General features: G+C 46.5%; 1 protein-coding gene across 2 annotated transcripts in view; it reads left to right on the top strand.

The window, feature by feature from the left end:
• The window catches only part of LOC139415068 (tyrosine-protein kinase Fyn-like), a 79889-nt gene that overhangs the window by 47570 nt on the left and 16810 nt on the right, over window positions 1-15509 (top strand). For both annotated transcript variants that reach the window (XM_071162833.1, XM_071162834.1), the window contains exons 3-4: window positions 10234-10499; window positions 14050-14146. In XM_071162833.1, coding sequence (XP_071018934.1) covers window positions 10244-10499; window positions 14050-14146 — 353 coding nt within the window. In that variant the 5' untranslated portion in view covers window positions 10234-10243. The remainder of the gene's footprint in view (window positions 1-10233; window positions 10500-14049; window positions 14147-15509) is intronic.

The following is a 15509-nucleotide window of genomic DNA, read 5'->3' on the forward strand; positions in this document are numbered from 1 at the left end:
ACTGGAGGCTGAGACAAGAGGGGTCAGGAGACACTGTTGCCCCATCCGACGATACCCCCGGACAGGGCCAAACAGGCAGGATATAACCCCACCCACTTTGCCAAAGCACAAACCCCACTCCACTAGAGGGATATCTTCAACCACCAACTTACCATCCTGAGACAAGACCGAGTATAGCCCACAAAGATCTCCGCCACGGCACAACCCAAGGGGGGGCGCCAACCCAGACAGGAAGATCACATCAGTGACTCAACCCACTCAAGTGACGCACCCCTCCTAGGGACGGCATGGAAGAGCACCAGTAAGCCAGTGACTCAGCCCCTGTAATAGGGTTAGAGGCAGAGAATCCCAGTGGAGAGAGGGGAACCAGCCAGGCAGAGACAGCAAGGGCGGTTCGTTGCTCCAGTGCCTTTCCGTTCACGTTCACACTCCTGGGCCAGACTACACTCAATCATATGACCTACTGAAGAGATGAGTCTTCAATAAAGACTTAAAGGTTGAGACCAAGTCTGCGTCTCTCACATGGGTAGGCAGACTATAGGAGAAAGCCCTGCCTCCAGCTGTTTGCTTAGCTGTTCGCTGTTAGCTGTTCGCCTCTTGAACTGAATATATGAAAATATATTAATTTGAAGACTGTACCTGTAACCCCCCCCAACGAAACAATTACAAAATAAGAAAACATTTGATCAGAAAAACAAATAGTAAGCCATGGAGAGGGAGAACATCAAATGGTATTTCCCTCACTCTCTTTTTGTGAAGGCTGCTCCTTAGAAAATGGGAGGCAGATTTCTCCTTTTGTGGGCTCTAGGAGAGGAAAGGGGGCTAGTCCGGCCGGGCCAACCCTCTCTTTGGGCTCTGCGACTCCTGGGAGGTTTCGGGGAGGTTTGGATCCCGCCTGCTCCTCCAGCAGTGGTATTGTGCCTGATTGTTTCCTCGGGGCCATGCCAGGTGACCCCTGTAACCCGGCGGCAGTGGGCCAGTCCTTCTTGAACAAGAGCTCTCTCTCCTCACAGAGACACAGCCAGATCAGTCAGACCCGGAAGCAGCACACCATCACACTCTCTCTCACTGCCAGCTGATGATGAATAACATCACACCAGACCATCGTATGTGATGGAGGGAGAAGGAAAAGGAGGAGGAATCTGATGCCCCACACAGTCCGATTTGAATCCTAAATAACTACAAGGATCTTTGTCAGACTGTTAGTGCAGTGATTTGGATTAATTCCATGGCTCGCCTTGTAGCTGTTGTGATAATTGTGCTGCTAGCACTTACACAGACACTCACACAAACACACACACACACACTCAGGAGAAAATACCCGTCCTCTGCTCCCCTTTACTCAAACACACTGCTCACCCACACATAACTCCTTTGCTTCCCTTTTTTCTCTCTGTCACACATACACGCACACATAAATACTCTGACATACACACACACACTGCTTTGAGGGAAATGAGCGGCCCACTGACCTTTCTCCCATCGCATTGTTTCTTGAGATCTCGCATGTGCTCATACTAAGAAGGGTGGTTTTAGATTGCGTGTGTTGGGTGCCGTGTTTGTCTTCCTGTTCATGTTAAGTGTAGGTTGGTGATTGTGTGTGGAAGGAAAGAGCCATAAGCCTCTGAGCGTTAACCTTGAATAGCACAGACAGTCAGGCAGGCCTGCTCGTGATGTGGCTGGCTGTAAGCACACTGAGAGCACAGAGGCAAGGCCGTTCCCTGGCGGACTGAGTCTCTGCATGTGACGCCCAGCACTGATCATTATCTATCATTGGGTTTACTTGATAGCTACCTACACAAATAGCTAGCTAGCTCCTTTTGTCAAGTGTTTGTCAAGAGCTGTGCTCCGCCTCCTCCTTCTCCTCCCTCTCTCACACTTTGTTAACCTCCCTCTCTTTCTCTCTCCCTCTCTCTTTCTCTCTCCCTCTCTCTCTCCCTCTCTCTTTCTCTCTCCCCTTCTCTCTCCCTCTCTCTTTCTCTCTCCCTCTCTCTTTCTCTCTCCCCTTCTCTCTCCCTCTCTCTTTCTCTCTCCCCTTCTCTCAATTCAATTCAATTCAAGGGGCTTTATTGGCATGGGAAACGTGTTAACATTGCCAACGCAAGTGAGGTAGATAATATACAAAAGTGAAATAAACAATAAAAATGAACAGTAAACATTACACATACAGAAGTTTCACAGCAATAAAGACATTACAAATGTCATATCAATGTACAAATGGTTAAAGTACACAAGGGAAAATAAATAAGCATAAATATGGGTTGTATTTACAGTGGTGTTTGTTCTTCACTGGTTGCCCTTTTCTCGTGGCAACAGGTCACAAATCTTGCTGCTGTGATGGCACACTGTGGAATTTCACCCAGTAGATATGGGAGTTTATCAAAATTGGATTTGTTTTCGAATTCTTTGTGCATCTGTGTAATCTGAGGGAAATATGTATCTCTAATATGGTCATACATTGGGCAGGACGTTAGGAAGTGCAGCTCAGTTTCCACCTCATTTTGTGGGCAGTGAGCACATAGCCTGTCTTCTCTTGAGAGCCATGTCTGCCTACGGCGGGCGGCCTTTCTCAATAGCAAGGCTATGCTCACTGAGTCTGTACATAGTCAAAGCTTTCCTTAATTTTGGGTCAGTCACAGTGGTCAGGTATTCTGCCGCTGTGTACTCTCTGTTTAGGGCCAAATAGCATTCTAGTTTGCTCTGTTTTTTTGTTAATTCTTTCCAATGTGTCAAGTAATTATCTTTTTGTTTTCTCATGATTTGGTTGGGTCTAATTGTGCTGCTGTCCTGGGGCTCTGTAGGGTGTGTTTGTGTTTGTGAACAGAGCCCCAGGTCCAGCTTGCTTAGGGGACTCTTCTCCAGGTTCATCTCTCTGTAGGTGATGGCTTTGTTATGGAAGGTTTGGGAATCGCTTCCTTTTTGGTGGTTATAGAATTTAACGGCTCTTTTCTGGAATTTGATAATTAGTGGGTATCGGCCTAATTCTGCTCTGCATGCATTATTTGGTGTTCTACGTTGTACACAAAGGATATTTTTGCAGAATTCTGCGTGCAGAGTCTCAATTTGGTGTTTGTCCCATTTTGTGAAGTCTTGGTTGGTGAGCGGACCCCAGACCTCACAACCATAAAGGGCAATGGGCTCTATGACTGATTCAAGTATTTTTAGCCAAATCCTAATTGGTATGTTGAAATTTATGTTCCCTTTGATGGCGTAGAAGGCCCTTCTTGCCTTGCCTCTCAGATCGTTACCTGTGGTGCTGATGTTTCGGCCAAGGTAAGTATCATTTTTTGTGTGCTCTAGGGCAACGGTGTCTAGGTGGAATTTGTATTTATGGCCCTGGCAACTGGACCTTTTTTGGAACACCATTATTTATGTCTTACCTAGATTAACTGTCAGGACCCAAGTCTGACAGAATCTGTGCAGAAGATCTAGGTGCTGCTGTAGGCCCTCCTTGGTTGGGGACAGAAGCACCAGATCATCTGCAAACAGTAGACATTTGACCTCAGAGTCTAGTAGGGTGAGGCCGGGTGCTGCAGACTGTTCTAGTGCCCTTGCCAAGTCATTGATACTGTATATATATTGAAGAGGGTGGAGCTCAAGCTGCATCCCTGTCTCACCCCCCGGCCCTGAGGAAGAAATTGGTGTATTTTGCCACAGACTAGTACATGTTCCTGGGTCTGGAAATTATTGTTCTCTCCCTCTAGGATGGCGAAGCCGTCTTCATTAAAGTATGGGGATTTTAGTGGGGGGATATAGGTAGCACACAGGAGGACATTTTTCTTTGTTGAGAGCATTTACTTATTTAGGCTTGGACCATTAGGTGTGAGCAGAGCATGCTGTGCATCTGGTGCATGCCTCTTAGGTCGCAGGATGGGTCTTGGGTGGGTGTATTAGTGGGCTTCTCTATTCATCTGTCCCTCTCTTAGACAGGCATTGTCCTCCTCCCCTCCGTATCCTCTCGCCCCACTTAATCATCTTCTATCTCATTATCTCTGTAGACCTGATGCTCTCTCTCTCTGTCTGGAAGTTTGTTTTAACATTCACTCTGATGAAGGGCATGACACAGAGGCAGAGTAATATTTTACACGCACAGAACTGAAGTGAGAGAACAAAACCAAACATCTTGATCCTTTGTCTGGCTCTGCAGGGGCGAGAGAGAGACATGACTGGCTTCGTGGGCCACGTCATTGACCTGGCTTGACTTTGAGACACACATTAATGACTAGGTCATTGAGATGAGCTCACCCAAATATCTACAGACCCACAAATATACATAGGAGTGTACAAAACATTAAGAGCACTGCTCTTTCCATGACATACACTGACCAGGTGAATCCAGGTGAAAGCTATGATCCCTTATTGATGTCATCTGAATCCGTGTAGATGAAAGGGGTGAGACAGGTTAAAGAAGGATTTTAACCCTTAAGACATTTGAGACATGGATTGTGTATGTGTGCCGTTCTGAGGGTGAATCGGCAAGACAAAATATTTAAGTGCCTTTGAACAGGATATGGTAGTAGGTGCCAGGCGCACCGGTTTGTGTGAAGTACTGCAACTCTGCTGGGTGTTTCACGCGCAACAGTTTCCTGCGTGTATCAAGAATGATCCACCACCCAAAGAACATCCAGCCAACTTGACACAACTATGGGAAGCATTGGAGTCAACATGGCCCATCATCCCTGTGGAACGCTTTCGACACCTTGTAGAGTCCTTGCCCCAGCGAATTGAGACTGTTCTGAGGGCAGAAGGGGGCTGCAACTGAGTATTAGGAAGGTATTCTTAATGTTTTGTACACTCAGTGTATGTCCTGTATAAGCTTCCATTTTCTTTCCCTCTCCTCCTCCCTACTCTCTGCTCAGAGATGATGGCTTCATGTAAAGCCTGAGGTGTTCTGTCCAGACAGAGGCTGTCCCAAAATTGTCCAGACCATCCGTGTAAAGAGTGGTGATAAAAGGCTCTCCCCCCCAGGGCATAATGTGACAGTGTATACTAGTGATTCACCCTTCCCACCTCATCACCCCCTATGAAATATACATGCTTCCATCCAGGGCGTTTGGTCCCTCTGCAGCTCTCTTGCGGCTAGCCCGACAGACTCTGAGGCATGCCAACCTTGAGTTTCCACAACCGCTCCATTCATATTTGACCTGGATCTGTGGATGGATCTGGTTTTATCCCCTATCTCCTCTCCTCTTTGTTGAGAGACAGATTACACAACATATGGTAAAAGTTGACACCTCTTTAACTTGTTTTAATCAATTGTCATCCCTTCTGCTTTTTATTTAATTTAAAGCAGCCTTAGATCCTTCAACGTTTTAGATCTTTCAATTAAATATATTAATGAATTTGGTCCATATAGATCCTATATGAATGGCCTTTACTTTAACTAGCTTCTGTTCATGTTCTGCTTTATAATTGGTTTTCCATGAAGGACCATTGATCTGATTGGTTGAGCCAATCTGATGAGAAGAAAAGTGATAAGGATATGGGGTTCTATATGCAACACTGTGCTGATGGCTATCAGTTGGTTTCTATATGAAACACTGTGCTGATGGATATCAGTTGGTTTCTATATGAAACACTGTGCTGATGGCTATCAGTTGGTTTCTATATGAAACACTGTGCTGATGGCTATCAGTTGGTTTCTATATGAAGCACTGTGCTGATGGTTATCAGTTGGTTTCTATATGAAACACTGTGCTGATGGCTATCAGTTGGTTTCTATATGAAGCACTGTGCTGATGGTTATCAGTTGGTTTCTATATGAAACACTGTGCTGATGGCTATCAGTTGGTTTCTATATGAAACACTGTGCTGATGGATATCAGTTGGTTTCTATATGAAACACTGTGCTGATGGCTATCAGTTGGTTTCTATATGAAACACTGTGCTGATGGCTATCAGTTGGTTTCTATATGAAACACTGTGCTGATGGCTATCAGTTGGTTTCTATATGCAACACTGTGCTGATGGTTATCAGTTGGTTTCTATATGAAACACTGTGCTGATGGCTATCAGTTGGTTTCTATATGAAACACTGTGCTGATGGCTATCAGTTGGTTTCTATATGAAGCACTGTGCTGATGGTTATCAGTTGGTTTCTATATGAAACACTGTGCTGATGGCTATCAGTTGGTTTCTATATGAAACACTGTGCTGATGGCTATCAGTTGGTTTCAGGCTGTTATTCTGCAGCAGAGGAAGGGGAGGAGAGAAGGAGTAAACAACAATACAAGCGCCTACGGCTAGCAGGTGTTTTCTGTTTTCTCAACAGGAGGGAAGGGGGCAAAGAAAGAGATGAAAGAGGTTGGGTTCAAACTAAGGGAGCAGTGATGCTGAGCTCAGTCCCTAGCCTGTGTTGAGGGGTCCGCAGTGAGCAGGATTCGTACTGGGCTGAGGCTCTGTTGTGGCTGTCTGTTTGTCTCCTGCTGTGAGGGCGGTCTCATAGCTGCCTACTGAACGGTAGAATAACAACACTGTGAGTGGTCTTGCAGTGTGTGTGTGTGTGTGTGTGTGTGTGTGTGTGTGTGTGTGTGTGTGTGTGTGTGTGTGTGTGTGTGTGTGTGTGTGTGTGTGTGTGTGTGTGTGTGTGTGTGTGTGTGTGTGTGTGTGTGTGCGTGCGTGCGTGTGTGTGTGTGTGTGTGTGTATGGCGTGCTTGCCATGCTCAACATCTCCAGTCATCTACACAGCAACAACCTGTTCCATTTGGCTCTTTTGGAATCACCTTTAGTACTGTGCTGTTACCAGAGGCAGCTTTGACTGTATTCAGTTAACAACATCCTGCTTCCACAGATTACTCTGACATTTACCACAACACAAGCCAAGCCCTCTGACCGGATAACAGAGATCAATACAAATGTCGATGTCCAGAAGCCAATCCAATCTCTCTCTGCTGCCCAGTGGCTATGTTATGAGATAGATTATCAAGCAACTTTGAGCATTTTAAGTGATGCTACAAGTTGAAGACGATTAGAGATGCTGTGGAATCCACCACTGACCGTTACAGTTATCTGATTTTTGGCTCTCTTCCTGTCTAGGGCTTGTTGTGGTGTATTACAGTGTTAGCCCACTGAGTCATTGTAGCATTCGCACGTCGTTTTGCGGAGCCAGGGATTCATTGGTTGCCAGGTCACGGTCAGAGGCCAAATACTAGCCGCTGTCTGATATGTTATTTATTATATGAGACTGGATAATGTCACAGAGATTCCTTTTTATCTGATCACTGTATCTGTGTGGATTTAGCCTTAATCTACAACTTTAAACCAATATGTGTATTGCTCAGTTGTTTAAACTTTAATGGATTGGGAATCCTGATGCTCTTTCTCTCTCTCTCTCTCTCTCTCTCTCTCTCTCTCTCTCTCTCTCTCTCTCTCTCTCTCTATTTATCCTTTCTCTCTCTCTCTCTCTCTCTCTCTCTCTCTCTCTCTCTCTCTCTCTCTCTCTCTCTCTCTCTCCATTTGCCATGCATGCGACCGTCAGTCAGTGATGATGTGGGAAGCAGGTTCTGGACCTTGACCATGCTCAATGGGTGGCCATTGTGTGTCAGCTGTGCTGATTGATGGAAGGGAGGAGGGCTTCCTATAATTTGCGCCTTGTTTTTTCCCTCTGGCCAAAGGGAAGCATACTGGACAACATTCTTTCTCCCATGTGTCTTAAGTGACTGCAGACTGCACTTGCTTCTTCTATCAGAAGAGATGGAATAGACACAACACACCAGGCCAGGAGGCTTGGAAAGAGGGAAAGAGAGATCAGAGAGAGGGAAGAGGGAGAGAGAGAGAGGAGAGGAAAATAAGGATAGAGAGAGAGACAGACAGAGACCGACAGTGCAAGGGAAACAGGGCTCTTATTGAAATTAGAGGTCGACCGATTATGATTTTACGACACCGATACCGATTATTGGAGGACCAAAAAAAGCCGATACCGATTAATCAGACAATTTTTTACATGTATTTGTAATAATGACAATTACAACAATAGTGAATGAACACTTATTTTAACTTAATATAATACATCAATAAAATCAATTTAGCCTCAAATAAATAATGAAACATGTTGAATTTGGTTTAAATAATGCAAAAACAAAGTGTTGGAGAAGAAAGTAAAAGTGCAATATGTGCCATGTAAGAAAGCTAACGTTTCAGTTCCTTGCTCAGAACATGAGAACATATGAAAGCTGGTGGTTCCTTTTATCATGACTCTTCAATATTCCCAGCTAAGAAATTTTAGGTTGTAGTTATTATAGGAATTATAGGACTATTTCTCTCTATACCATTTGTAATAATACACAGAAATGTGAGCCTTAGGTCATTAATATGGACGAATCCGGAAACTATCATCTTGAAAACAAGACGTTTATTCTTTCAGTGAAATACGGAAATGTTCCGTATTTTATCTAACGGGTGGCATCCATCAGTCTAAATATTCCTGTTACATTGCACAACCTTCAATGTTATGTCATAATTACTTAAAATTCTGGCAAATTAGGCGGCCCAAACTGTTGCCTATACCCTGACTCTGCGTGCAATGAATGCAAGAGAAGTGACATAATTTCACCTGGTTAATGTTGCCTGCTAACCTGGATTTCTTTTAGCTAAATATGCAGGTTTAAAAATATATACTTCTGTGTATTGATTTTAAGAAAGGCATTGGTATTTAGGTTAGGTACACGTTGGAGCAACGACAGTCCTTTTTCACGAATGCGCACTGCATCGATTATATGCAACGCAGGACACGCTAGATAAACTAGTAATATCATCAACCATGTGTAGTTATAACTAGTGATTATGATTGATTAAGTTTAATGCTAGCTAGCAACTTACCTTGGCTTCTTACTGCATTCGCGTAACAGGCGGGCTCCTCGTGAGGCAGGTGGTTAGAGCGTTGGACTAGTTAACTGTAAGGTTGCAAGATTGAATCCCCAAGCTGACAAGGTAAAACATCTGTCATTTTGCCCCTGAACAAGGCAGTTAACCCACCGTTCCTAGGCCGTCGTTGAAAATAAGAATGTGTTCTTAACTGACTTGCCTAGTTAAATAAAGGTGTAAAATAAATAAATAAATAAAAATAAATAAAAAAAATCGGCGTCCAAAATTACCGATTTCCGATTGTTATGAAAACTTGAAATCGGCCCTAATTAATCGGCCATCCCGATTAATCGGTCGACCTCTAATTGAAATCCTGAATATTTTCAAATGACACTTTTGAGGGCAGTCGTGGCTGAGGACTAGATAGCTGAGGACTAGATCAGCAGTCTGTCTCCAAGGGAACACTGCAATTTACAGTCTGTTTGTCTGTTCTGGTCTACACAGACAGTGTTATTTTCATGTTTATTTTGTAGGCTGGTAATGAGATCACATTAATGGTCACAGGGTGAATAATTCTGTCCTGTGGTAATCTTCCCCAGCACCTGCTAGTTGATAAACTTTATACGCTTTAATTTTGTGCCAATACCATCACAGCCAAGGCATAAACAGTCTCTACAGAAGGTATTTGAACATGTTTTCTTGTCTGTAGGTGTGTTTACATACCAGTATTTGAAGACCTAGGTTATACCATAAAAGGAGACTATACTTGGTTTAGTAATAGTGTCGGAAGAAACATAGAGATGTCCTACTGGAAATATGTCCTGTCTCCTTATTAACAGACAGAAGCAACATCCACACTCCCCCTCCTCCCACCCATAGGACCGGCCGGTCGATGCTGGCAGTGATGTTATCGTGGAATAATGGATGAGTGAATACCCCTATGACCGATCCTCCATGGGTCCCCTTCTCCCCGACTAGCTCTCCTTCCCCAACACGAGTGTATATCTGAGTGTATTTTTTTTCCCCTGGCCGTGAAAGAGACACAGTGTTTGTGTGAGTCATCCGGAGCTCTGCTGTGTGTGTATGCGCGCGTGTGTGTGTGTGTGTGTGTGTGTGTGTGGGCGCGCGTGCGTTTGTGTGTGTGTGCGCGTGTGTGTGCGCGTGTGTGTGTCAGGCTATAAACCTCCTAGTGCTCCTTGAGAGACAGCATTTCTCTAATGAGACAAGGACATGTCATCTGAGGAGAGAGGAGAGCAAACCAAGAACAATGTTAAAGTACACTTCTATTCCATGTATTGTGGCTTGTCATCAGCCCTGTAACCTTCCTTTTCCTTTTCAGACTCGATGTTCTATTGATTTACAAGCAAGTTGATAATCCCTCTTCTTCTTCTCTGTGTTTCTCTCTGTTTCTCTGTGTTTCTCTCTGTGTAGAATATAGATAATGGGCTGTGTACAATGCAAGGATAAAGAAGCAACGAAACTCACAGACGACCGAGACACCAGCATCTCCCAGAGTGCCACAGGCTTCCGCTATGGCGCCGATCCCACGCCGCAGCACCAGCACTATCCCAGCTTCGGGGTCACCGCCATCCCCAACTTCAACAACTTCCAGGCGCCTGTCGGCCAGGGGATGACCGTCTTCGGAGGGGTCAACACCTCCTCCCACACCGGGACCCTACGCACCCGTGGCGGAACAGGTAGGGGTGTCCATACGTTCCCCTTTAGCCCCTCTCCTGACTTCCCTGGACCCGCTTCACCTCACAGCCCAGTCCCGGCCCCTCGGCCCTGTGTTTGAACGTCCGGCCGGCGCTTGCACAGCCCTTTGTAGGGTGGGTTCATTGTTTACATAGAGAATATTCCCAGTCAGGATATCCTTTATGTTTCACTGAGCCTCTGCTGCTACAAGAGGAGCTACAGCGTTTCCACTTAATTAACACAGCTTCCATCAAGTGTGGATTATTTCTGTCCCAAAATGATCCAAATCCACTGTCAGTTGCAGGGGACAAGGGGGTTTAACTTTGGTACAAACTGTCTCTCTCTCTCTCTCTCTCTCTCTCTCTCTCTCTCTCTCTCTCTCTCTCTCTCTCTCTCTCTCTCTTCTCTCTCTCTCTCTCTCTCTAAACCACTTTCATGACAAAATAGTGGTACTGCCTTGTCTGTCTAACAGGCACCATTTTGCATTTCAGGCTCATAGATGAGGTGCCGTTTGTGACATTCTATCGGGAATCATTTGATCTGTTTGCACTTAGTCAACAGTCTGAACGGAAATTCACAGCTAGCACTGTATGTACCGTGACCTTAAATTACTGAATTGAATGGGCCTCACTCACATGCCAATCCTCAGATTACTGTAGTAAATATATAATAAATAATAAACCATGCATAACCAAAGCCTGGTTGTTGTATTCTGGCTTGCTAGGGGTTTCTTGTAAATGGAGGAGATGTGGAGGCATTTCTTCAGAAGTCATGCAGTCTGTTAGTATCTTGTGACAGGTAGATGCATCAGAGGTGTGGCATGCAAAATCCCCCTGTGTGCATCTCTCTCTCTCTCTCTCTCTTTCTCTTTCTCTCTCTCTCTCTCTCTCTTCTCTCTCTCTCTCTCTCTCTCTCTCTCTCTCTCTCTCTCTCGCTCTCTCTCTCTCTCTTTCTCTCTCTATTACTCTCTCTCTCTTACTCTCTCCCTCTTACTCTCTCTCTGTTCTGTGTCATGTGAAAGCCAGCAGCTTGTTCTCTTCTCACTGCTACTATCCCCAAGGGCCTTGCTCTTAAAGCACAGACTATTCATTTCCACCGTACACTCAACACTGTCCCAACACTCAAAAGACTGTCTAGGCTTCCACCACCACCATATTGCTGTGGTGCATCAAGTCCTTTCAGATCAGGGAAAGGAGATGAATAAAGAAAGCTCTTTAGACTTGTGGAGACTTATGCTGAGAGATTCAGCAGACTGCCTGGGTAGATGGAGCAGGCTCAGCCCCTCTCTCTTTGGACTCCCTCTCAGCCTGTCTCCCTGTTCTCTCTCTCAGCCTGTCTCCCTGGACTCTCTCTCTCACTCAGCCTGTCTCCCTGGACTCACTCAGCCTGTCTCCCTGTTCTCTCTCTCAGCCTGTCTCCCTGGACTCTCACTCAGCCTGTCTCCCTGGACTCTCACTCAGCCTGCCTCTCAGCCTGTCTCCCTGGACTCTCTCTCAGTCTGACTCCCTGGACCCTCTCTCAGCCTCTTTCCCTGGACCCTCTCTCAGCCTGTCTCCCTAGATCCCCTCTCAGCCTGTCTCCCTGGACCCTCTTTCAGCCAGTCTCCCTAGATCCTCTCTCAGCCTGTCTCCCTGGACCCTCTCTCATCCTGTCTCCCTAGATCCTCTCTCAGCCTGTCTCCCTAGATCCTCTCTCAGCCTTTCTCCCTGGACACTCTCAGCCTGTCTCCCTAGATCCTCTCTCAGCTTGTCTCCTTGGACACTCTCAGCCTGTCTCCCTAGATCCTCTCTCAGCCTGTCTCCCTGGACACTCTCAGCCTGTCACCCTAGATCCTCTCTCAGCTTGTCTCCTTGGACACTCTCAGCCTGTCTCCCTAGATCCTCTCTCAGCCTGTCTCCCTGGACACTCTCAGCCTGTCTCCCTAGATCCTCTCTCAGCTTGTCTCCTTGGACACTCTCAGCCTGTCTCCCTAGATCCTCTCTCAGCCTGTCTCCCTAGATCCTCTCTCAGCCTGTCTCCCTAGATCCTCTCTCAGCCTGTCTCCCTAGATCCTCTCTCAGCTTGTCTCCTTGGACACTCTCAGCCTGTCTCCCTAGATTCTCTCTCAGCCTGTCTCCCTAGATCCTCTCTCAGCTTGTCTCCTTGGACACTCTCAGCCTGTCTCCCTAGATTCTCTCTCAGCCTGTCTCCCTAGATTCTCTCTCAGCCTGTCTCCCTAGATTCTATCTCAGCCTGTCTCCCTAGATCCTCTCTCAGCTTGTCTCCTTGGACACTCTCAGCCTGTCTCCCTAGATCCTCTCTCAGCTTGTCTCCTTGGACACTCTCAGCCTGTCTCCCTAGATTCTCTCTCAGCCTGTCTCCCTAGATCCTCTCTCAGCTTGTCTCCTTGGACACTCTCAGCCTGTCTCCCTAGATTCTATCTCAGCCTGTCTCCCTAGATCCTCTCTCAGCTTGTCTCCTTGGACACTCTCAGCCTGTCTCCCTAGATCCTATCTCAGCTTGTCTCCTGGACACTCTCAGCCTGTCTCCCTAGATCCTCTCTCAGCTTGTCTCCTTGGACACTCTCAGCCTGTCTCCCTAGATCCTCTCTCAGCCTGTCTCCCTAGATCCTCTCTCAGCTTGTCTCCTTGGACACTCTCAGCCTGTCTCCCTAGATCCTCTCTCAGCTTGTCTCCTTGGACACTCTCAGCCTGTCTCCCTAGATCCTCTCTCATCTTGTCTCCTTGGACACTCTCAGCCTGTCTCCCTAGATCCTCTCTCAGCTTGTCTCCTTGGACACTCTCAGCCTGTCTCCCTAGATTCTCTCTCAGCCTGTCTCCCTAGATCCTCTCTCAGCTTGTCTCCTTGGACACTCTCAGCCTGTCTCCCTAGATCCTCTCTCAGCTTGTCTCCTTGGACACTCTCAGCCTGTCTTCCTAGATCCTCTCTCAGCTTGTCTCCTTGGACACTCTCAGCCTGTCTCCCTAGATCCTCTCTCAGCTTGTCTCCTTGGACACTCTCAGCCTGTCTCCCTAGATTCTCTCTCAGCCTGTCTCCCTAGATCCTCTCTCAGCTTGTCTCCTTGGACACTCTCAGCCTGTCTCCCTAGATCCTCTCTCAGCTTGTCTCCTTGGACACTCTCAGCCTGTCTCCCTAGATCCTCTCTCAGCTTGTCTCCTTGGACACTCTCAGCCTGTCTCCCTAGATCCTCTCTCAGCTTGGCTCCTTGGACTGTCTCCTGCTGAAAGATTGTATGAAGGACCTTTTCCATTCATAATTGCTACAGTGTTTGTATGCTACCTTTCAGGTGAAAGATGTCCAATACTGTATGAAGGCTTATTTCCAGCTATTTATACTGTCACCAATTTAATGGATGATTTCACATTCAATTCACTACAGCTTAGTATATCCACTGCATCCAGAAATGACTGCAGACTCTAGTATAAAAACTACCGTGCACCCAGCTTCCCTTCCAGGGTCAGTCAGTTCAATGTTAGTCTCTCAGACTCTAAGGTTCATTTGCTGCACTTCCTAATCGCTTGAGTGCTGACGCTGTGTGTTTTCTCTCGGCAGGAGTTACCCTCTTTGTGGCACTTTATGACTATGAGGCGCGGACAGAGGACGACCTCAGCTTCAGGAAAGGGGAGAGGTTTCAGATTATCAACAGCACGTAAGTACAGCCACTTATCACACATCACACCTACTCCACTGACAGTGGGAAAAGGTCTATATTCTAGATGTAAATATCATATTAGAATCACTCAGGTAGCCTGGCTGCCTAGGTTTATCACTTTGACCGGGGAAGGTGTTGGAATGACTGTAAAATAAGTTTTATTTCCATTTTCAAGACATCAGTATTTAAATTGTATGGAACAGGCAGGGGTCTTTAGTTTGAGGTGGGGGATGTGGAATGGTTTTGTGTTGTTCTTCAGTCTGCTTTAGTTTGAGGTGGGGGATGTGGAATGGTTTTGTGTTGTTCTTCAGTCTGCTTTAGTTTGAGGTGGGGGATGTGGAATGGTTTTGTGTTGTTCTTCAGTCTGCTTTAGTTTGAGGTGGGGGATGTGGAATGGTTTTGTGTTGTTCTTCAGTCTGCTTTAGTTTGAGGTGGGGGATGTGGAATGGTTTTGTGTTGTTCTTCAGTCTGCTTTAGTTTGAGGTGGGGGATGTGGAATGGTTTTGTGTTGTTCTTCAGTCTGCTTTAGTTTGAGGTGGGGGATGTGGAATGGTTTTGTGTTGTTCTTCAGTCTGCTTTAGTTTGAGGTGGGGGATGTGGAAGGGTTTTGTGTTGTTCTTCAGTCTGCTTTAGTCTGGTGTAGACCTTCTCTTTGAACGGTCTGACACAAAGTGCAGCCACTCTGTTACGCCTCTGTCAGCACAACTGTCTCAGACCAGCCCATGAACATGCTGCTCTGAAACCTCATGGATGGGTTTTTCCTTCTCAGCAGGCTTTAGTGACACACTGAAAAATGTCATTTGATATATTCTCTCAGAAGTATGACTGTCTGTGTCTGTTTAGGTTTGTGATTTCCCAGCTCCTCCTCCACTGTCCCCATGTTTATGTTCACCCATGTAGTTTTTCAACCTAAAGCCCAGACAGCACAGGGGATACTCACCAGTCTCCATACCCATCCATACTGCTTTAACAGCTGACATCCTGTCCTTTCTCCCGTGTGGAAGGGCTGCTCCTCATACCCCAGTAGCACACGTTTAACCACCACCACCCACTGCCCACCCATCTAGAGCAAAGGCAGGAAGACATCATCATTAGGACCTTCTCTATGCTATCCTCCCCTCTTCCCCTCCTCCTCTCCTCCCTTCATCTTCTCCTCCTGGCCAGTAGCCAGTCAGAGCTGCAGCCTCAGCCCTCCATCATCCACCCTCCGTCCGCCCACGCCTCCCTCACTTCTAACTTCCCTCCCTGGCAGCATCCAGGCACTGTTCTAGCTTGGCACACTGCCCCCTGCTGGAGAGAAGAGTAACTGCACCCAGCCCAGGCCCAGTCTCTCCCTCTCAGGCCAGGCTGCCTGGCAAAC

This window comes from Oncorhynchus clarkii, chromosome 8, assembly GCF_045791955.1.
Source record: "Oncorhynchus clarkii lewisi isolate Uvic-CL-2024 chromosome 8, UVic_Ocla_1.0, whole genome shotgun sequence".
Classification (NCBI taxonomy): domain Eukaryota; kingdom Metazoa; phylum Chordata; class Actinopteri; order Salmoniformes; family Salmonidae; genus Oncorhynchus; species Oncorhynchus clarkii.